Source organism: Coregonus lavaretus (assembly GCF_964263955.1).
Source record: "Coregonus lavaretus genome assembly, chromosome: 2".
NCBI classification, from domain to species: Eukaryota; Metazoa; Chordata; class Actinopteri; order Salmoniformes; family Salmonidae; genus Coregonus; species Coregonus lavaretus.
The window spans coordinates 50,194,161-50,216,744 of NC_139989.1; the positions used below are offsets into that span (position 1 = coordinate 50,194,161).

At 40.6% G+C, this 22,584-nt stretch overlaps 1 protein-coding gene across 1 annotated transcript; it reads right to left on the minus strand.

The window, feature by feature from the left end:
- LOC311146227 (serine/threonine-protein kinase SBK1-like) lies at positions 1-22,371 on the minus strand. Its single transcript, XM_084182734.1, has 4 exons — positions 22,138-22,371; positions 17,281-17,519; positions 12,599-12,801; positions 1-3,843 (listed from the first exon to the last, which is right to left on the minus strand). Exons 2-4 carry the CDS (start codon positions 17,465-17,467, stop codon positions 3,058-3,060), a joined length of 1,176 nt encoding a protein of 391 aa, XP_084038860.1. The 5' UTR covers positions 17,468-17,519; positions 22,138-22,371; the 3' UTR covers positions 1-3,057.
- Positions 22,372-22,584: the final 213 nt, after the last annotated feature.

Genomic DNA, 22,584 nt, shown 5'->3' on the forward strand with positions numbered 1-22,584 from the left:
GGATTGCTTTATTTCATTTTGAATGAATGGAGAGGAAAGTTTTGTTTTTTTTGCGTTCTGTTGAATGGACTGAATAAGAGACGAGTTCTAGCAGTGCATGTTCTACAGACTAAAACTCTACAACACTGCAGGGTGGTAAAATTACACGCCACAGAAATACAAGGAAATCTCATTACTAATAACAAAACAGATACATTTCTACTGGACTGCTGCTTTCAAAATGCTTTGAGGTCAATTAGAAGACAAAAAAGTGCAGTATTCCTTTTTCTCCTGATCAGTCTAGTGTGTTTCTACTGAGGAATATTGATTCATGCAAACATTTCTGAAAAACACAACACACAGAGAGTCTATTCCAAAATGAACTGTTGTGCATTTCTTCTAAATGCCTCATGTATTTCAGATTGTCCATGGTGGACATTATATCCAGTATTCCATCCTGTTTTCCAGCTTTTGAAATGTTTCCCTTTTTAAGGTAAGTCACACAAAATAAAAAATACAAATCATTCAAGTCACATCCCTAACGCACTTGAGGACATGTAGGTAGTATCCCCATAGTCCCACTACATCGTCTGTGATCTTGTGATGGAAGCTTATACAAATATAGCACGTCAAATACAAAGGAACAATTCTTTTTTGCTATTTCAGCCCTAGATTTTGTTTTGAGAACAATTATGCAAATTTGTGCTACAGCAAAATTTCACTATACAACAATTTTTTTGCACATATTTTTCACTGGCACAATTACTGTAGGAGCTGATTTCACAAATGTTTTCTTTATTAACCATGCAATTTAAAAAAAATGCTCATCCATTCATCCTTTGATGCTTTCATCTGACATCTACATGTACAAATTTGCCAAACTAATGTATAAAATCAAAGACCAGTCAAGGAAATTAAACTTTAGGATTCTGCCCTTTTACCTACAGTTAAACAAAGCTAAAATATAACAAATGTGTTATACAATAGATCAGGGATCTATGGTATAACATGCCACAGAACATTTAGGTTCAGTAGCTGGAGGTTTTAAATGATCCCCATAGGAGGATGTATATGGTGTGTATTGGCCATATACTATCATAGTCTTATAACAGGTGTATTACCCATATGGTATAATATGTGAACAACACAATGAGACATTATAAATGGTATACCTGAGAAAACAAAATTAAACTACTCTCTGCTTTACATAAAACATGGACATTTCCTCCTCATGTCATCATGACACAACAGTCAATAAACTAAAGTAAAACCATAGTAGCATTAAGCTACTAATGGTTGTGTATACTGCAGTCTATCATGTAAAGTCAGCCTTGGTGTTCTCATCAATTACTGTACTACTGTCATGGTGTGCCAGGCCTAGCAAGTGTAGCATGCAGACAAGAGGAGGTGAACTAAACTCTCTGACTGACATACTAATGCACTATAGCTACTGCTAAAGAGGTAATGGCCAACATCAACATAACCCATTCACATGAGATGAAAAGCAGTTCCATGGGATTATATAACATTGCTATGGGGGAAGGTCAAATGCAGTTTCCCTTTTCAAAATGGCTGCTTAAATTGCACTAGCAGTAAAACATTGGCAAGTATCAAAAAAGTCAAATCTCTGATGCTACTTTATAAAATAAATAGCAAAAATATATGTTCAGAAATCAAGGACTCAAATAAATAATATTAACAAAAACTACATTACATAAAGCTCTTATACCCACAGAACATAAGGTTATACAATGCAAACACACCATAGTACCATTGGTTCACATTGCACTATGGTAAAAGTCACAATGATAGCCAATTTTTACACTCTCCAATTGTCTTTTACTGATGCAATTACAGCAGATTCAAAATTGTTTAATTTCTTCCATTATTCAATGAGCCATTTATCAGAGAAGCCATTTTTGCAGAGAAATTGCTTGAACATATTGCTTTACGACAGGGTCTGGTCAACTCCAATTCAACTTACTAGTATATTATGTTGCTTTTCTGTAAAAGTTTGTTTTGTCCTTCACTTGTTTGTTGTCTCTGTCCGATCTTGTTGTACATTTTAGTCTGAATATAGCTACAGTACAATACATCAATTAATGCCTGCAGAAGTCCACACATCTGTTCAGTAATCAGTACTGGTTGTGATTGTCTCTTGTCATTCCCTCAGAGTGAATCGTCAATAGGAATGTTTGTCAGAATCTATAGTGAAACAACCACCTCCTTCAAACCTCTGAGGATGTCTCAGGACACCAAGCACCAACCATCATTTTTCCTCATCTTCCTTTCTCCCCAACCTGGTCTCAGAGCATTTCGTATTATTCTGTACATAAATCAGAGAAACTCCATTTAGTATGATATGCTACTTTTCGTATGGTATGTATAATTTGTGGATGTCCATCACCCATTTCGTATGATATGTTACGAATTACAATTCGTATTATATATTACAAATTTGCAAAATGTACAATGTCACAAATTTGCTAAACGTACTATATGTTACGAATTCTGTCTAGGTGGCTAGGAGGCTAGTCGCTCTGGATAAGAGCGCCTGCTAAATGACTAAAATGTAAATGTAAAATGTAACGTTAGCTAGCTGGCTAACGTTAGCTAGCCTGGGGGTTAAGGTTAGGAGAAGGGTTTGCTAAAAGGGTTAGGGTTGAGGGAAGGGTTAACTAAAAGGGTTAAGGTTAGGGTTAGGGTAAGCTAAAAAGTAGTAAGCAGTTGAAAAGTTGCTAATTAGCAAAAATGCTAAAGTTGTCCAAGTTGAGATTCGAACTCGCAACCTTTGGGTCGCTAGACATTTGCGTTATACGCCCGAACAACTACCCTACTTTCATTTTTGATTTAAATAACCATCTGTCTTATGTTACCATACCAAACGTAACATATAATACTAATTTCAGTGTCGAGGATTTACATTTACTATGTTATGTCTAGTCTATGAGACCAGGCTGTTCTCCCACCTCTTCCTTTAACCAGGAAGATCGTTCTCTGTTATTTGACCTTCTAATGTAAGTGTTTATACAGTGTGTATATGTGTGTGCATGTAGCCTGGAAGGTAACGACCAATCTCTACACACAGATTTCAATGGGCGTGGCCACCAGGATGCGTCCGCCCCCTCCGTTGTCACGGGAGACACGTTCGTAGCTGCCGGTGGAGGAAGGGGAGCCGGTGGAGGAGTAGTGTCCGCCTACGGGCTCCATCAGGCTCTGCTGCTTCAGCCTGTCCACCAGCACGTCCTCTTCAGATGACGACGAGCTGAGCTCCACCTGGGGCCCGCTGCCCCCCAACCGTCCTCCCGCAGCGTTACTCCCGCCCGGCTCATTGTCCAGCATCCAGTGGTGGTTGAAGTAGCTGAAAACCTCCTTGACGGAGCAGCGGCGCTCCTGCTCGATGGACAGGAGCCTGCGGAACATGCGCAGCCCCTCGTCTGTGAAGCGCCGCCACTGAGAGGGCACCGTGCCCGTCCGGCGCCGCTGCCAGCGCACAAACTCCTGGTAGAAGGCGTCCGACGGCAGGGCCTTCTCCCAGGGGAAGTTGCCGGTGAGCATGCAGAAGAGGAGGACACCGAAGGCCCACACATCCATGCTGTAGTCCACGCAGAAGCCCTCGTGCTGCGAGGCGTCGCACAGCTCCGGTGCCGTGTAAGGGATGGTACCGCTGACACGCTTCACTGGGGAGCCGGCGCGCCGCGTCATGCCGAAGTCTGACAGCTTGACCTTACGGCACTCTTTGTCAAAGATGAGGATGTTCTCAGGCTTGATGTCTCGGTGGACTAGCTTCTTACAGTGCAGGTAGTCCAGGGCGATGGCCACCTGGTGGACACAACGCTTAGCCACCGTCTCTGGAAGACCCACCTAAACAGAGAAGATTACACACTGAGGTCAAACAATCCACCAGCAAGTAAAACATTTAAACCGTCCATCAGAATGTGTGTTCAGCCATAAGCCAAGGATTTAATGTAACTCTCCACTGTATATGTTGACTGCATTTAATCCTGTGGAATATCAGGTATTACATTAGTTATACACAGTAAATTCCATAGTGTTAAATATGCAGTGTCAAAGTACATTGACTCTTACAGAGTTATTACTACAACAGTTGGAGTAAGATACCGCCCAGTGTTGGTGAAAAAGTACGTTGTTAAAAGACGCAGTGTCAGACGTACTCTGGAAAGCTCCGCCCACCTACGACTCGTCTCAAACGGACCACACATTTTCACGGCGCCATTTTCTTCATGTGGAATGACTGCGGTAAGTTTCTCCTAAGCGACTATACACACATTATTTGTCATTTTAACAGAAGCAGCATTTAAGAATTACTTTATATCGTTGCTAACAGTGCACTCTAGTTGGTTTTAGGTCTTAAAATGTCGAATTTTAAAAAGGCTAACGTTAACATGTTGTGACTGACTTCTGTCCAGTCCATGTGCCAGCAGTATTAAGCTAACGTTAATTAACATTAACTGACGAACATAACGTTCAAACTAGACAATGTCAGCCCGATTTATTGTAAGTTATGTTAATACAACGTGGAGGGGGGATTGTGTACTTCTTGTTAACGTTCAGATATTACAGGAACATAGCAAAGACTAAGGGGAGTTGGCTAAACTAGCTACAGTTAGCTACGTTAGCTTGACTGGCTAACTATGTGCGGGTGGCATGGATTTATTATGTTAACGGCGGGTAGACATTAACCTTGGACACTGCTTAAGCGGTGTGCCTTTATTTTTTTCCTGGATATTATACAAAATGACTTTCGGGTTTCAAAGCAGCAGCAGTACTGTTAAAATACTTAAGCACTATCTTAGCACACACTTATGGTGTAACGTTTAGCTAACATTATTCAATTCAATGTTATTTATATTGTCAAATCATAACAAGAGTTATCTCAAGACACTTTACAGACAGAGTAGGTCTAGACCACACTCTATAATATACCAAGACCCAACAATTGCAGTAATTGTGCGGGCAAGGCGGTAACATTAATGTTACAAGGATGAAAATCAGACGTTATCCTTTTTAATGTGTTTGACAGTAACTTCAATTTAACTGGCCATTTCTGCAAAAGTGCTGATCATTTCTCAGCACTTTGGTGGCTTGAAACAATATTTTTTCTTATATTTGAGGAAATACTGCTAAAATAAGACCATCAACTTTTTAACTGTGAGAAATTGTACTGATACTATTTGCAGGGAGCATGCTGCTTAAAGCTAAACTTGGAGATGTCCAAAAATTTGTCAGAATAACTGAGCCAAATCTGAAAGACTTTTTGATTGCAGGTAAGAATTTGACAATGTTAGTAATAACTGTCTGAATTTAGCTGTTTAAAATTGATATACTGGAATATTCCTAAAATGATGGGACATGTTAAGTTCTCAGGTTTTTGGAACTGGTCCATTTTTGTACGTCTAAATTTCTTCTGTTTTGCCCTTGGTAACTACACTTTAATTGTGGATGCATTGCTTAAGGTATAGTTATGATGCTACAAAAAAAAACATTTTAATCACTTAATAGTGTTTGTTTAAAACCTATTTTATAGGGTAAGGTAGGTGTACACAGTGAAATTATTATATAAATAATGATTTACTTTTGTTTACACAAGCTTTTATCCCTGTTTTTTCTAGCATTTGCAAAGTTTGGTGTCCCAGCTGTAACAGAAGGTGTGAAAATTGTTGACAGTTCAGGGACTGAATTGGATGATGATGTTTTTGAGGATATTATAAAGGATCCCTCAACTGGGGTGCTAACCATCAAATATGACTCAGGTTTGTTTCAGTTAATTAGACTAATTAATGAATACGTTATTTCTTTGTTTTATGAAGTTCATGGTGTCTATTAAATAAGTGTCTTAGATTATGAGGGAACTATATATAATTCTTTTTCTTCTAAAAATCATGGTTAGAATCTGTCTCCATGGTGGCCTCTTCTGAGCAATCCCAACCATCATCCCTTGATACCTTGGACTCTGAGGATACAGTCATTATTTCAGATAGCCCCTCCAGAAAACGCCAGAGGCTGGATACAGAAGCCAAGCAAGTAAGACAATTCTGACATTTTAAATTCTGTTCTTGAATCTGTTCTCAGAGAATTAAAATTACATTAATATACATTGTAAATTACATGGTTTCAAAACATTTTTGAAGTCCTGATTAGGGATGTCCCGATCAAGTTTTTTTAAGCGCCCTATCCGATTAAAAAAAGTATCTGCTGATATTGAGTCCTGATCAGATACTTTTATTTATTTATTGATAATACAGTGCACACTTCGAGTACATTCAAGTTATTGTCGCTGTCTGGAGGGAGTTTCTTACCATTATTGGCTTTTTCATTGGATTTTTGTAGCACTTGCAATCTTTGAGATTGGATCGGGACATCCTCTGACATCATATTAGTTTATTTCCAGTTTATTTGCAGTGGACATAACATGCAGAATTGTTATGCATTTTGTTTTAAGTTGGTGGAATCAGCTCTTACCAACAAAACCGGTGGGGAACGTATAATAAATGAATACAACCGAACCAAGTCCTTGACGGATGAAACAAGACGCAAAATGGTGAACATGCTGGCAGCTGACATGACAGAAATGAATGGGTAATTTGTTAATAGTCCTTGTGTTCTCAATCTGTAAATCTAAATCTGAATCTAAGTGAATATGACTGCACAATCCTTTCTTCTTCAATTTTGCAGTACATCTCCACCCAGACAGGTGAAAGAAATGTATGCCAAAGGAATAGTGACCTTATTCCCGTACCTCAGTGACCCATTCTCTAAGAATGGCTATGTGAGTTGCACACAGTAATAGTTGTAATGTTAAATATTATTGGAAGTTTTTGAATCCTACCAGACCATGTTGTTTTCAATGAAGTATCCATTTTTGTTATCCTTTCATCCTTCAAGGAGCATTATTATGATGGCGAGAGTGGAACTGGGTACTTGGCCTGGAGGATTAAAACTATTCAGAGAGGCACCGCCAAAGACAGGCGATCATCATTCGGAGGTAATACTGGAAAATGTATGGAACAAAACAGTTGCTAGATCAATAATTGCATTTGTTGCACTATTTCTCAGACATATAGTATAATGTGTAACTACATCCTTCAATTCTGCTAGCTCCCTCCCTCTTAGCAAATTTAAAGAAAATATGCATCAGAGACCTACAAAGGACTGTGACATAAGGGGGGGTTGCCTCGACACTGACTGGTCGAGGCAACCCCTGGCAAACTGGCCTTGCAAACTTTAGGGTGATTTAAACCAGTAGATGGCATTTTCATACATTTTTCAACCCACAAACTGCAGATTTCATAAATTGTGAAGAAATAATGTCAATATTAACACCAGCATTGATGCAGGGCTCCACACTAACTTTTTGTCTTGGTTGCACTTGTGCGCCTAACTTTTTTATTTAGGTGCACCAGCACAAAATGTAGGTGCACCCACATTTTTTCCTTGCGTCGCCATTAACGCCACAATTTCAAGGTCACCTTTTTATCACGCTCCATATACATTCATATATATCATGTAACCACCCCCCCCCTTTGCTGTCCTCTGCCCCTCAGATGGCCAACACCTGTAATTTGGCCTTCTTCCCATTTGGCCTTGGCTAAACCAGCTTGCCACACTCCCTAGCATCAAACATATCATTCATATCATTTAGTTTACAGCTCAAAAAGTATATTTTACAGTGGAGTACTTCCTTTAAAAGTTAGCCAGGCTACTAAAACTTTTGACATGATTGAAATTTTCCCGTGTTGTGTAGAATCAGCCAAAGGATCAACTGGTGAAGACATGTCTGGAGGACCGACTGTCAGACGAGAATCCCAGTTTGTTCCAGAGACTGCCCTGACTGATGATGAGTGCAACAAAGCAATCTCACTGATGAAACATTCTGCTGATGCAGACACAATCAAGAAGAAAATGGAACTGACGTTTGTGTATCGCCGCAAAATGATCCTCGACCCCCAGCAGTCAAGCAACATACTGTCTGAGTTTCCACGTTTTAAAGACGTCAAAAGCTTGGTAATTATGTTATTTTGAAAATACTATGACAAGTGAATTGTTTTGTAAGACATTGTAGTGATACTAGCTAGCTAAACTAGCACGCAATACAATTTGATTGGCTGTCAAATAACTGAAATTGTCACCAACACCACCCCACTCCAGGTTGAACAGGATTTTGTTCTAATGTTCGGAGAGGATACCTCAAGCAAGCTTCTGGAAAGGTGGCCGGTCACGTTCAAGAAAAAGATCATCAAACAATGCAGAAAGCTTCCATCCACAAGTGAGCTTGAAGAACTCTTGCTGGCAGCTGATCCTCCTGAGGATGGCACTGAATTGGATGTTGACTTTGGTAAGATGCTTGTAAGCCTACCTTTTGTGTTGTATTGCAATATCAACATTATGTGTAAACATTTAAATATCAACATAATACTAAGAAGCTGGATCTGTGAAAGATTTACGAGTACGTTCTGTAGCAGTATATTGAACAAAACTTTTGAGATTTGACTCAGCCCTGTGGATGTTTTAGTTAGAGAACTTCTTGTGATGTAGAACTGCTGTCTGTCTGGGGGGTCTTTTGTAAAGAAAACAACGTAACTGAAGTGTGTTAACATTGAACTTGTGTTGTTACAGGTTGGGACAGTGATCTGTCATCGGTTTTACTGCTTATACACCTGATTCCACCCTCCGCTCAGGGTCGGAAGAGACCAGGAAAGGTTTCCGCATCCCAAGCAGAGAAACATCTTGTGGTATTCAAGAAGGTTTGTATTTTTTCTAATTTGTGGTATGAACACCTAATATTAGGCTACAAGTATTCATTCAATATTCATATTCAATAAGAGTAGTGTATTGGCTCTTTCTGCATATTCTACAACTACTTGGCCATTAACTACAGTTTTCCCTCATTTGTCTTCGCAGACCGGAACAAACATTCAAGAGCATCTCGATGCCATCACTACTAGCGCTCAGCCCTATCTCCTAGCTGTTGGAGTTAAGAAGAATGCAATCCACCAGTTCTTCATCATTATCGACAAGAATGCCATACCTTGCAGGTCAACCTCTTCTCTTGTTGCTTTTGACGAACTATTTAAGGCACATTTTGTGTTTGGCACATCCTACAACACCATGCTCCACAACATGTACACTTTCATCCAAACTACAGTGTACAGCATCGATGCTGGCAAGGTCAAAGAGAGCCCTCGTGTTGCTGAAATCAGGGCGAGGTTACTTCATTAGTGCTTGAAGTTTCTCCTCGAACATGAAGTGTTTTGTTTGTCAGGCTGAGTTATCGAGTTCAAATATGCTTGTTAGGCATTTACGATTAGTTCACGGTTACTTGCCTGGAAAAAATCTCCGGCTTAAATGTGCTCAGACTGGATGTGGCTGTGCGTTTGGTACGTTTTCTGGTTTTAGGAAACATTTAAACACAAAACACACTGAGTATATTGACCAACAGGTTGACCCTGATGTTTATTTAAGCAGCATTGGAGAGGCAGTGACCACTAATGTAGAGGAGACAGCTACAACGTCACGGACAGTTAATGAACACGAGGTAGCCACATCTACTCTGTTAAAAAAGTCCAACAGGAGCACTCTAGATATGTGTGCCTCTGCTGTTGCACAACTAAAAGCAGCTGGATTAAGTCAATCTACTGTAAATAGTTTTGTTTCCTCCATGGAAGAAGTGTTTTTTGAGATTCAAAGTCAAGCTACAGATGCAGCTTTGCAGTGCTTATCTCCACAGGAAACTGAAAATAAGAACAGAATAGAACAATCTTTGCAAAAGTTGGAAAACCCTTTCACACCCTTAAATTCAGAAGCTAAACGAAATAAACACTTCAAAGAGAAATGGGGAATCGTAGAACCTGTTGAAAAGGTGCTTGGCACAAGATTTGACAGCAGAAGAAACAAAACAACTGGGACATACGATCAGGTCGTTGTAACTGACAAGTTTGCATATATTCCTATTTTAGAAACACTAAAGGCCATTTTTCAAAACCCAGAACTTGCAGACATGTTCAAGCCCAGGCACATGCCCAAGGAAGGTGTGTATGCAGACTTGAGAGATGCCGCCTATTTTAAAAAAAGTCCCTTATTCTCTATAGAAAAAGATGCCATACAGATCCAGCTATTTTATGACGACTTTGAAACAGCAAACCCCTTGGGGTCTAAAAAGGGTATACACAAATTAGGTGCTATATACTTTACATTAAGGAATTTTCCCCCAATCTTTAATTCATCATTGATAAATATTCATTTGGGTGCTCTTTTCCATGCGCAGGACATCAAGCGTTATGGTTTTAATTTGATACTTGAGCCACTTGTCAGTGATCTTAAAGTACTCGAGACAGAGGGACTTAAAGTTCCCAGATTGAAAGATGTGATTCACGGTACCATAGTTCAGGTCACTGGTGATAATCTTGGGTTGCATGGTTTATTTGGCTTTGTGGAGTCATTTGGGGCAAGGTATTGTTGTCGTTTCTGTCTCCTTGAGAAAGATTGTTTTCAAACTGTGTTCTGTGAAGATGATCCAAAAGTTGTACTACGAACTATCGAGATGCACAAACTGCACTGTCAAACTTTACAAACAGATCCTACACTACCTCATATCTATGGTGTCAAACGCATTTGTCTGCTGAATTCACTACAGTATTTTAATACAGCCAACAATTTTTCTGTAGATATAATGCACGATATTTTAGAAGGAGTTGCTCAGTTTGAAGTCAAACTTGTCCTGCAGTACATTAAGGAAAACTTCCTAAATGCTGAACAACTGGCTGGTAGAATACATGCTTTTGACTATGGATACAATCAGCAGCGAAACCGTCCACCTAGAGTAAAGTTGTTTGATGGAAGTAATGATTTGGGGTTGAATGCTATACAGTCTTGGTGCTTATTACGTAATATGCCTTTGCTATTTGGTGATTTAATACAGTCAGATGACCAGCACTGGCATCTTCTACTTTTGCTTCTACACATTGTTAACATTGTATTTTCCCCAGTCCTTACAGAAGGCATGACCATTTACCTCAAACATTTAATCATTGATCATCATCAGCTCTTCAAGCAGTTGTTTCCTGCAATCAATCTCTTACCAAAGCATCACTTCATGATTCATTACCCTCGTAATATAAAAAACATCGGCCCAGTTCTGCACATGTGGTGCATGCGTTATGAAGCTAAACATAATTTTTTTAAGAAGCAATTAAAAAGCTTTAAAAATGTAACAAAAACATTAGCCAAAAAGCACCAAAGTTGTATGGCAATGTATCGAGAGTCCTTTAGCAAGGAAAGATTAACTTTAGGTTCGGGGAAGATGGTAACACTTAGTGAGCTCAAAGAAGGTCCCGAGATTGCTTTAAAATTTGGGTCTGTATTGTCTACCAGTGTGTTTTCTGCCAAGTGGATCAAACATCATGGTACAGAGTACCGCCGTGACTTCATTATCTGTACTGAGGTAGCATTTGAGATGCCTGTATTTTGTAAAATCAAAATTATTGCTGTGAAAGATGACTGTGTATTGCTCTGTGGAAAACTGATGGAAACAGTGTGTTTTGATTACCATTACTATGCCTTTAAGGTCAGGATGCATCCAGACAGGGTTCAAAAGGTGATCAACATTACTGAACTGTGTTACTTTAAACCTTTTGATGTTCAAATGAAGTATGGAACGACAGATTCCTCCTTGTATGTTGTTCCCTATTGCCATTTTATGGAAACCTAAGGTCAATGTTTTAAAAAGGGATTTGTATTCTTAATATATTTTAGCCTGACATAGTTGAGCTGTTAATAAAAATTTGAAATGCATTATTTTGTGGTAAGTTGTGATTTTTACTCACTTAATGGAGTATTTGGTGTAATTTGACACTAAAAAAGTGTAAAATGAATACTGCTGAGATTTATTTCCGTGACACTATACGGTGTTAGAATTTGACTCTATTTGAGCTTGTTTTTCACTGCAAGATAGTCAATTATCAACACAATAGTGTGTAACATCAACACTTATCAGAGTTATTTTAACCTTGAGTGTCAACTCCATGCAGTGTTAAACTGGACTGGAATCAAACTCAATCAGAGTTGATTTGTTATTTTAGAAGAGTAAATGATTAACTCTTCCAAGGGTAATATTTACACTCTCCAGTGTTATTTAACCTTTAGTGTAAAATTTAAATAACACTATTCAGTGTAAGCGAGTGTTAAATTTTTACTCTATTTAGAGTTAATTTAACTCTAAAATGTTAACACTATGAAAAGAGTCAAATTAACACTATTTCAGGGTGGGACCATATACACTCAGAAATAGTGTTAAATTTAACTCTTTAAGTGTTACTTTAACACTTCAAAATTTACTGTGTAGAAAATAACTTTCTAAAAATATTCTTCAATGGATGGTGGTTAGATAATGACTTGGATTATGTTGCTATCGGAGCTATTTCTAACACAACACCTAGATCTCACATTCACCTTACACATGAACATTTATCATGTCAAATCTGTACATTATCCTTCAGCTGGAAATAAAATAGCTTTTACAATTATTCATATTCCAGACATTATGTTGAGAGCCTTCTTTTGTAAGAGCAGATGAATACATCTCTGTTTCTCTTCATCTCACCTGAGGGGGAATGATGTCGAAGAGGTCTCCTGCCAGGGCATACTCCTGAGCGAAGATGTAGTAGTCGTCTGTCTCGAAGGCAATGCCGAACATGTTGATGATAAAGGGGCAGGGAGACAGGTAGAGAGAGATGCTGTACTCCCTTACGAAGCTCTTCAGTTTGGTTGTTTTCTTCCTCAAGAACTTCAGAGCCATTTTAGTGCCTAGAACAGAACGTACAGTACTGGATGAGAAATGTTCCACCATCAATTTTCTCCTAGTAGAGTCCTATGAGACTGTTAGCTGCACCAAATTTAGGCTTGTAAATCAATTATACTGATATTAATTCAAAAACCTGTCTCATATTAATTCAATTTAGTGAAGTTACAGGATTTCATCCCAGACTACATATTTCGCTGAGGGGGATTTATAAATATTCCAAAGCCTCTGTCAGAATAGTTTAGTCACAACACTACCTACAGAGAGGTGGGACAGCACTGCATGGGCAGTTCAGCTTCGATGCAGGGGATTTGGCAGTCAATTGAAAGTGACTACATATACAAATGTAGCAGTAAACACATACTGAAATAGAGCCAGTGAGTGCAACACTAATAAAATTAGAGCCAATGATTAGGGGGGGGGGGGAGCTGCTTTTCCTTTGCCTGTCTGTAAATCCTTGGACTTCATATACACTCAGTATACAAAACATTAAGAAAACCTGCTCTTTCCATGACATAGACTGACCCGGTGAATCCAGGTGAAAGCTATGATCCCTTATGGATGTCACTTGTTAAATCCACTTCAATCAGTGTTGATGAAGGGGAGGAGACAGGTTAAAGAAGGATTTTTAATAATAATAATATGCCATTTAGCAGACGCTTTTATCCAAAGCAACTTACAGTCATGCGTGCATACATTTTTTTTTGTGTATGGGTGGTCCCGGGGATCGAACCCACTACCTTGGCGTTACAAGCGCCGTGCTCTACCAGCTGAGCTACAGAGAACCACAAGTGTTGAGACAATTGAAGACATGGATTGTGTATTTGTGCCATTCAGAGGGTGAATGGGCAAGACAAAATATTTAAGTGCCTTTGAATGGGGTATGGTATTAGGTGCCAGGCGCACCAGTTTGTGCCAAGAACTGCAACGCTGCTGTTATTTTTACCCCCAACAATTTCCCGTGTGTATCAATAATGGTCCACCACCCAAAGGACATCCAGCCAACTTGACACAGCTGTGGGAAGCATTGGAGTCAACATGGACCAGCATCCCTGTGGAACGCTTTCGACACCTTGCCCCGACGAATTGAGGCTGTTCTGAGGGCAAAGGGAGGGGGGGTGGGGTTAGTGGGGAGGGGGTGCAACTCAATATTAGGAAGGTGTTCCTAATGTTTTGTATACTCACTGTATAATGTAAAGACACTGGAAGCATGAAATGGATTCTGTCGTCTGGGGGGAATAGAGCAGAGCAATCTGGAAGGAAATGTATCTTCTACCGACCACAGCCTATTTCCCCAAACGACAGGAACACAGAAATTAGCAGAGGAAATATGGGAAAGGGACAAGGCCAAGACTATGAGGTGGAAAATTGCCAGATTGAAACGCCTCAATGTCTGTTTCTCCCTGGTGCCACAGTGGGTCTGTGAGCTCAGGGGAAAAGAGAAGCTTCTCCAATAGCACCACCTCAGCTCTGGTCAGAGCACAAATTAGTGAGCATGCAACCACTTGTAGGAAAGGTCAGTTGCAAGAGGACGTTTCCCATTTGTTCTTGCATAATACAAAGGCACAGATCAGAATTCCAGACAAGTCATCGGAAAAAAACAACAATGCAAAGCCAGACAAAAGGCTTGCAACGGCTGTTGTCAATTCTCAATTCACTAGCCAGAGAATGCTCCTGCTGTTGAACCTCAATGGACCGTCTGACCTTTTATACCTTATGAGTCGTTTGAAAGACACCACCATGAGCTTTGTTTAATTTATTTGTTTAATTGATTGAACAATCTGTTTAGTATTCAGACCCCTTGACTTTTTCCATATTTTGTTACGCTACAGCCTTATTCTAAAATGGATTAAATTGTTGTTTTTTGTATACATTTTTGCAAATGTATTATAAATAAATGACTTAAATATTACATTTATATAAGTATTCAGACCCTTTACTCAGTACTTTGTTGAAGCACCTTTGGCAGCGATTACAGCCTCGAGTCTTCTTGGGTATGACGATACAAGCTTGGCACACCTGTATTTGGGGAGTTTCTCACATTCTTCTCTGCAGATCCTCTCAAGCTCTGTCAGGTTGGATGGGGAGCATCGCTGCACAGCTATTTTCAGGTCTCTCTAGAGATGCTCGATCGGGTTCAAGTTCGGGCTCTGGCTGGGCCACTCAAGGACATTCAGAGACTTGTCCCGAAGCCACTCCTGCGTTGTCTTGGCTGTGTGCTTAGGGTCGTTGTCCTGTTGGAAGGTGAACCTATGCCTCCCTGACATTTTACATTTTAGTAATTTAGCAGACGCTCTTATCCAGAGCGACTTAGTGAGTGCGACTTAGTGGGAAACGAACCCACAACAACTGCCGTTGCAAGCGCCATGCTCTACCAACTGACCTACACGGGCCCTGACCTGACCAAGGCCATTCTGCCCCGATTGCTCAGTTTGGCCGGGCGGCCAGCTCTAGGAAGAGATTTGGTGGTTCCAAACATCTTCCATTTAAGAATGATGGAGGCCACTGTGTTCTTGGGGACCTTCAATGCTGCAGACAATTTTTGGTACCCTTCCCCAGATCTGTGCCTCGACACAATCCTGTCTCGGAGCTCTATGGACAATTCCTTCGACCTCATGGCTTGGTTTTTGCTCTGACATGCACTGTCAACTGTGGGACCTGATATAGACAGGTGTGTGAATTTACCACAGGTGGACTCCAATCAAGTTGTAGAAACATCTCAAGGATGATCAATGGAAACAGGATGCACCTGAGCTCAATTTTGAGTCTCATAGCAAAGGGTCTGAATCATTGTCATTATGCGGTATTGTATGTAGATTGATGTGGATTTTATTTATTTAATCAATTTTAGAATAAGGCTGTAACGTAACAAAATGTGGAAAAACGGAAGGGGTCTGAATACTTTCCGAATGCACTGTATATTTTTTGGTTTTCATAAAAGTCCTCTTGGGTTTCTAACCTCACCTGCACACATCTTTACTGTACCTTGTTTTTTTAACGGCACTGTTTGTCTTTCACTTGTCTTTTTTTGCGTGAATAAATAAAACTAAAACTATACCAAATGATAAGATCATTGATATGGTAAAAACGGAATGTTGAACTATTAAAATCAATATTGAAAAATGTATTAGAAAAATATTTGCACTGCAAATACAAGATAACTAATATCGTCTCTCTATAGACTTATACAAAAGTGAACAGTAAATAGTAATTGAACATACTGTACATTATGCAGGGGTTTAGATGGATATTCACTCACAGAGAAATTGTGAATATTAATTTTAACTAAATCAGATTTGAAAGTGAAGAACTGTTATGATAGCTTGCTTCAAAATGATTTGATTTCCTAATATACATTTTTGATGAATTGGGTTAATCCCTCATGATGACTGATATGCAATGAATTATTCTAGAACTACAGCTCTACATTCAAGCTAATATCCACCTGTACTATGCATTGAGTGAGCATTATCAAAGCTATAATCAAACTATAAAATGAAGATTGGTCTCCCCTATGAATCATGCTAATCTAAGATTATACTCATACCCAAATTTACAGCCACCCTAATTCCCAGAGCTTTGATAGCGTAGCAAATTGGCCTGACTCACTAAAACCCAATTACACAGCAGCATGATTTAGAAGTAATCATATAAATACTATTCAACACATCTCTGACGGCAATAAATCTTTATTATTTATGTCCTCAGCTGATAGCGTCAAATGTTGGAATTGGGGAATGTAATATGGCGGCAGCGTGAGATCCGAGAGCTGGGTAAATACTGGTGTTTTAACATGTAAGTGTCTTTGTACATGATTTAGGTCTAATGACAATCCAGTAATAGTGGTTTTGGATAGTTCCTGATGGTGTGCCCTTTCACTGCTTTTTAAAAGAGCTGAGGACAGACAGTTAAACTGTGCACTTTGGTGGCTTGTGTATTTCATTATTCCTCTAGATGTAGGAGGGTAAATTGCTTTCCCCCCACTTTTGAGTTTGTTAAACAAGACTGTAAAGTGGACTGAGCAGATGGTTGACATTTTGGCTTGGATTTTATGTCACAAAGGTTGAAAAGATTTGTTAAAATAGGTCATTTTGATAAGCAATCTGGATGGAGTTTGTGCTTCACTGCTTATCCGAAACTAGGGACGCTGCATTCACTAGAATGATGGTCCACAAATGAATTCTTTAAAGAGTGGAGCGATCTAAATACTTCAAAGATGTGTAAGATTACTGTGACATGGAAAACATTTTTTATTTTATTTTTTACATTTTAGATGGAATCTGGAGTGAAACTGAATTTTCTAATTATAAACACTGATATAAAACCCCAGAAAAAATATGATTTGGTTGTTTTCACATCAGCAAGCAATGTTTCTGTTTTGTTGCGCTCTGTTGATGGTCTGTCGGAAATAGACCAACTGACATGAATATGACACATTGGTTATTCTCAAAGGCACAGGTAGCTTCCATCACAGACAAACTCACCTCTGATTTTGTGGATGACCAGGTCCACCTTCCCATAGGTACCCTTACCCAGCTCTCTGATGACCTCATAGTACTTGTTGATGTCCAGTTTCTCCAGGTTCTGGGCAGCAATGAGCTGCAGCTCCTCCAGGATGTCGATGGAGGCGTGGGACCCAGACCCATGGGACCCATGGGGAGAGGAGCTCATTCTACCTGGGAGAGATGCCTGGAGCACAGGGATCTGGTGACTGCTGCAGTTCCTAAGGAAGTTAACAGGAGGAGCAGGAAGGAATGCAAGATTAAAGAGCGATAGGCACATAGGCTATACAATGAAAATGGTGGATACACCCATCGCTTTTGTATCCCACCTCTATCTACACACAGAGACACACACCTCGCTTATCGACAACATCAAAGAGTGTTTTGTATCCGAGACAAATAAGCTCTTATATAACCATTGCATCCTGCGTTAAACACAGATCTACTTTCCGCTGTGTGGAGCCCCTTTCAAGTGATTGAGATCACAGCCCTCTGTTTCCATCCAGAGAACAGTGCTGGGGAACACACAACCACTGCATAGGAAAGAACAGAGACAGCTAATTCCCTTTCCACTTCACAAATCAGTCACTTCCACTCCGGATTCAGATCATTCGGCTATGCTTCTTCTGTTACTCTTCTATGCCCTCCAAAACTTGGTTGCAAAATGTCTCCTGTTAGAGTTCTGTGAGATCCATGAAACCTTTAGTCTAGGTCTGAGCCTCAAATTACTCAGAGCATCAACTCAACATTCACTTGCATGGCAAAAGAGAGACACAGTGAGAACAGTGGTTCATTCTTGACAGGCACTTTCGTTATCTTGCCTGCCGGTGAAAGTTTGTCAGCTCAGCTCATTGCAGATCTGTTTCAGTCAGCCGTCTGATGCAAGACCATGTAACGACAAGCCAAGAAACACTCATTTGCAATATCCTTTCATCATCCAGGGCAGCCACATCTCTGAATGACTAAATGAACTTCACAGCCCTGATGGTACAGCAGAATTGTGCCATCTCTCATTAATGAAGATAAGAATGTGTTGAATGAGACAGGATGCGAGGAACATCCTGTGGATAGTCCATCTGTGTATGCCTCAGGGATGGCTCCACAGTGTGTGTGTGTGTGTGTGTGTGTGTGTGTGTGTGTGTGTACTTGTTTTTCTGTGAGTTGATGCATTATACATATGTGACAATTCACCGAGGGGGCTGTTTCAACAGGGGAACCAGCTGGCTGTCCATCAGAGCAGTACTATGACTACCAGCAGCAGTCCAGTCAGCATCCCACTGACAAGGTCATTAAAACACAACAGTCTAGGCAGCCCACTCCCGTCTCTCTTCTACATATGAAGATGAACCAGAGCCACACACACACACACACACACACACACACACACACACACACACACACACACACACGGTTTGTGTCATATCAAAGAGCCTGGAGATGAAAGGAGAGTCAAACAGCGGTAATTAAGCTCTGCTCCTCTGTTGCAGCCCTGACGCAGCCCCACAGCAGCCACCAGGCCCGCTCCTTCCCTGCCCCCCATCCCCACTCCCTGTCCCCGCTACCCGTCCCCGGAATATTCATGCCACCGCTATTCCCAGGAGGACCTCTGGGAGCGCCAAGCTCCGTTTGTCACACAGATAGAGCACTGTGTCCACCGTGCCATGTTTCTCCTCAATGGGATTCAGCTCATCTGTATTCAAAGCACAGACGGAGCACAGTTTGACTGGTGTACCTTGAGTCACAGCCCTCATCCCCACCCCTCCTCCTTCTGTATCCCCATGTGACGCTGGTCTTTGCGTAACACACTGGAGAAAAGGTGGTCGCTGAGGATTGGTGATGGGAGGGCCCGAGCGGCAGTTCTGCAGGTGGGGGAGGGGCCTGGGCAGTTCTGCAGATGGGGGAGGGGCTGGGCAGTGCAGTGAGAGGCCTGGACACTGAGGACCTTTTTGTCGCCTTGCTGCAGCTCACAGCTCAAAGAGAGCAGACAGGCAGGCAGGCTGTAGGTAATTGCTGGCGATGCCAGGAATATTTACTTACTGTCTGGGTGCTATGTGACTATATGTAGGACACGTGACAACCAGCACAAAGTGAGCCTCCAGCTCTCCACACTCACACACGTGCACACAGACACATTCATACTCACTCACACAAACACACCACAACCCCAACAGAAAGAGCAGCAAAGCAAGAGCTGCCTTGGCCAGCTGATCAATGTTGCCTGCTAAAGTCCATTCTTGAGCATTTACACCTAATAATAATGTCTAATGTCTAATCAATAGATCTGGTAGTAAAGAGGTAATCCACCTACAAAATGTTACCATCACTCTAGTTTAATATGAGCTGGAGTGATTCATTTGTAGGTACACAATGTAAATTGTGAATCTCAAGTTCTGTTAGAAAGATTTGATCTGATCAAGTATGATTTTCTAGAGGGAGAACAACAATGTAAATGATTGATGAATATGTCAAAATCTACACAAATCAAGAGACTGAACTGTGAACTGAAATGTGATCACAGTTTTGTGATTTATTCTTTATGGCACTGCCTGTCTCCCACAATTACGATGCAGATGATTGCTGCCCAGTCCATGATTAAATGAGGAGTCTGGCACTCTTATAAACTTGTCCCATGTCCTCTGTAACACACTTTCACTGTCATGTCTTACTTAGCCATTTAGATTAAAATGTGAATTGTGACATGGTCTTTGATGTAGTAAAATGTATTCATCCATGAATGCGACACAGCCTCCATCTATAGTTTATTTTGTGTGCATAGCATGTTCTCTGTGTTGTTGTCCAGTACAGTAGGTATTCCAACTAAGGTATAACAGTTTCTTAGAGAAGTCCTACTACAGCTGGACTGAAGTCCATTCATGCAGTGAGATTGCAATTACCTGGGCCATTGACCATGTTGGCAGGCTGTTGGAGTATGTCCTAAACCCCAACAGAACATCCAGCCAATGTACTGTTTCCTTTGTTTAACTGAGGAGTGGAGGCCATTTGCCTCCATTTGCTGTAAATGTTTGAACAAAGCTAACACAGCCCATTTTACCGTCCTCAAAAAAGTCACATTGTCCTACATTTCCAAACAGCAAGGGAACGTGAATATAGCTTTGTGTGTTTGTATAATACCAGAACTAATGTGCTGAATAGGTCAGCCTGTGTGGAGGGTGCTTTAGTTGTCATGAGTAATAACACTTATGAATAATAAGGGTCAACATGGTTTATTTGGTGTTGTAACAGAGAGCAATTTAGACCAAAAGATATAACAGTGCAGAAGTCCTTCTCCTGGGGTCTGTCCCCTAGTAAAATAGGCTATATCCCAAGGACTAGGTATACTGGGTGGCAATGTTGTTTCCTCTCACAGTCCTGGAGAAATGCCAGACAGACTGGCACATTGATGCCCTGGGGGTATTATTGTCAAATACAAACAGGTGAGTGCCAGTAACACAATACCCACAATGCTCTCAAATCACAAAGCTCACAATTTGAATGATATAACGGTACATCTAGAATGGAGTTTGCGTCGTAAGAAAGGGATGGGTTTCTGTTGTCTGTCTCTCGCAAACTATTACAAATCACCTGAGGGGTTTCTCCAACCTCCACCAACAGCAAGGTCAACTGTTTTTACTCACATTACTTACATAACACTGTCACTGTCTGTCTGAGAGGAAAGTCATCCAACCTGCTGCTCAGGATAATGCTGAGTATCTGAATAGGATCCCCATGACATCTACTGTATGGCCAGTGAGGGGACACTTCACAAAGAATATAGTTTGCATATGCTCTGAATGCTACAGCTGTTTCTCCATGAGATATAGTGCTGTATGGCCAGTGCGAGATGAAGCTGACAAAGACAAAGGGTAGAATGGATATCCTCTGAATGCTCTGGCTAAGTGACCACAAAAAACACAAGTCTTTGGATCACCTGTCCCAGAACAAGAGTCTGACGAGAACAATTACATGTTGTGTCTACAAGTAGCATGGATGATTCATATGGAACGTTAGGTGTTAAGAATAGAAAATGATGTGTGTTAAAGGTAAACGTGTGTGTGTGTGTGTGTGTGTGTGTGTGTGTGTGTGTGTGTGTGTGTGTGAGAGAGAGAGAGCGAGAGAGCGAGAGAGGGAGAGAGAAAGCGGGAGAGAGAGAGAGAGAGAGAGAGAGAGAGAGAGAGAGAGAGAGAGAGAGAGAGAGAGAGAGAGAGAGAGAGAGAGAGAGAGAGAGAGTGAATAGACAAGGCACTGAGGAGAGCATAGGAACATCCATACCAATACACAACAGTTTAAAATGAGAGATGTAGCACTTGAGTGCATCATTTATATTTCAAATGGCCTTTTTCACAGGTATTCATTAATATACATAAATATAACTGCAATTCATTTCAAGGCTATTTCAATGTTTTTCTTACAATATTACTATGATGCTATCTAATGCCAAATAGCTTCAGCCATAGGCTATCATACCCATTGTCCTTCTCCTACTGTTTACTATACTTGTCTCAGGCTACATGTTATGATGCCATATATGTATTGAATAATAGGCTACTGTAAGACAATAATGCACAACAAATAACCATTTGAGAGATGTAAGCACAAAATTAAAACCACGTAGCTAATTCTAAACCATAATTTAAAGCACCTCCACTTGCTTGTAAACATGCCAGTATGGGATGAAAATAGACCAACTGGAATAATGAATATGTGTGAAACCTTATGCAATGCAAGGAAAATCAATAACCAAAACAGGTCTATAAAATCCAAATAAAAGCACTGAGAAATTGACTGAAATTGTAATGATCCAACCAACATAGATGATTCATTGTTATCAATGTCTCTTACCTTTCAGATTGCACTGCATGCAATAGCTGGTGCTGTCATTTCGTTCAGCAGAAACTTTAATTGTATAACAGGATAACCGGTACTGATTTCCTATGCAAAACCGTATCTCTGAGTAGTGTAGATTCAACGCTTTGTTGCCGATATGCACAGCGGCGCACAATTTCACCTTGCTGGTGCTTCTGTCTGCTTCGTCAGTACCTCTGCCAGCCTGACTTGCCCTATTGTCTCTGTTGGCCTACGGCTGCTAGATGCAACTACTGCCAGGCAGCGAGGCTGCATTAACGCCAGCCCTCCGCAGCGGCCGTCCAATCCGAGAGCAGAGCGAAGCAGCAGCGGCGCGACATAAGGGAGGGAGAGTGTCTTCTGTCTCCATACAGAACCCAACATTCTCTCTCTTTGCGCAATGGGAATAAACAACAAATAGAACACGAGTGGAGCAGATATAAT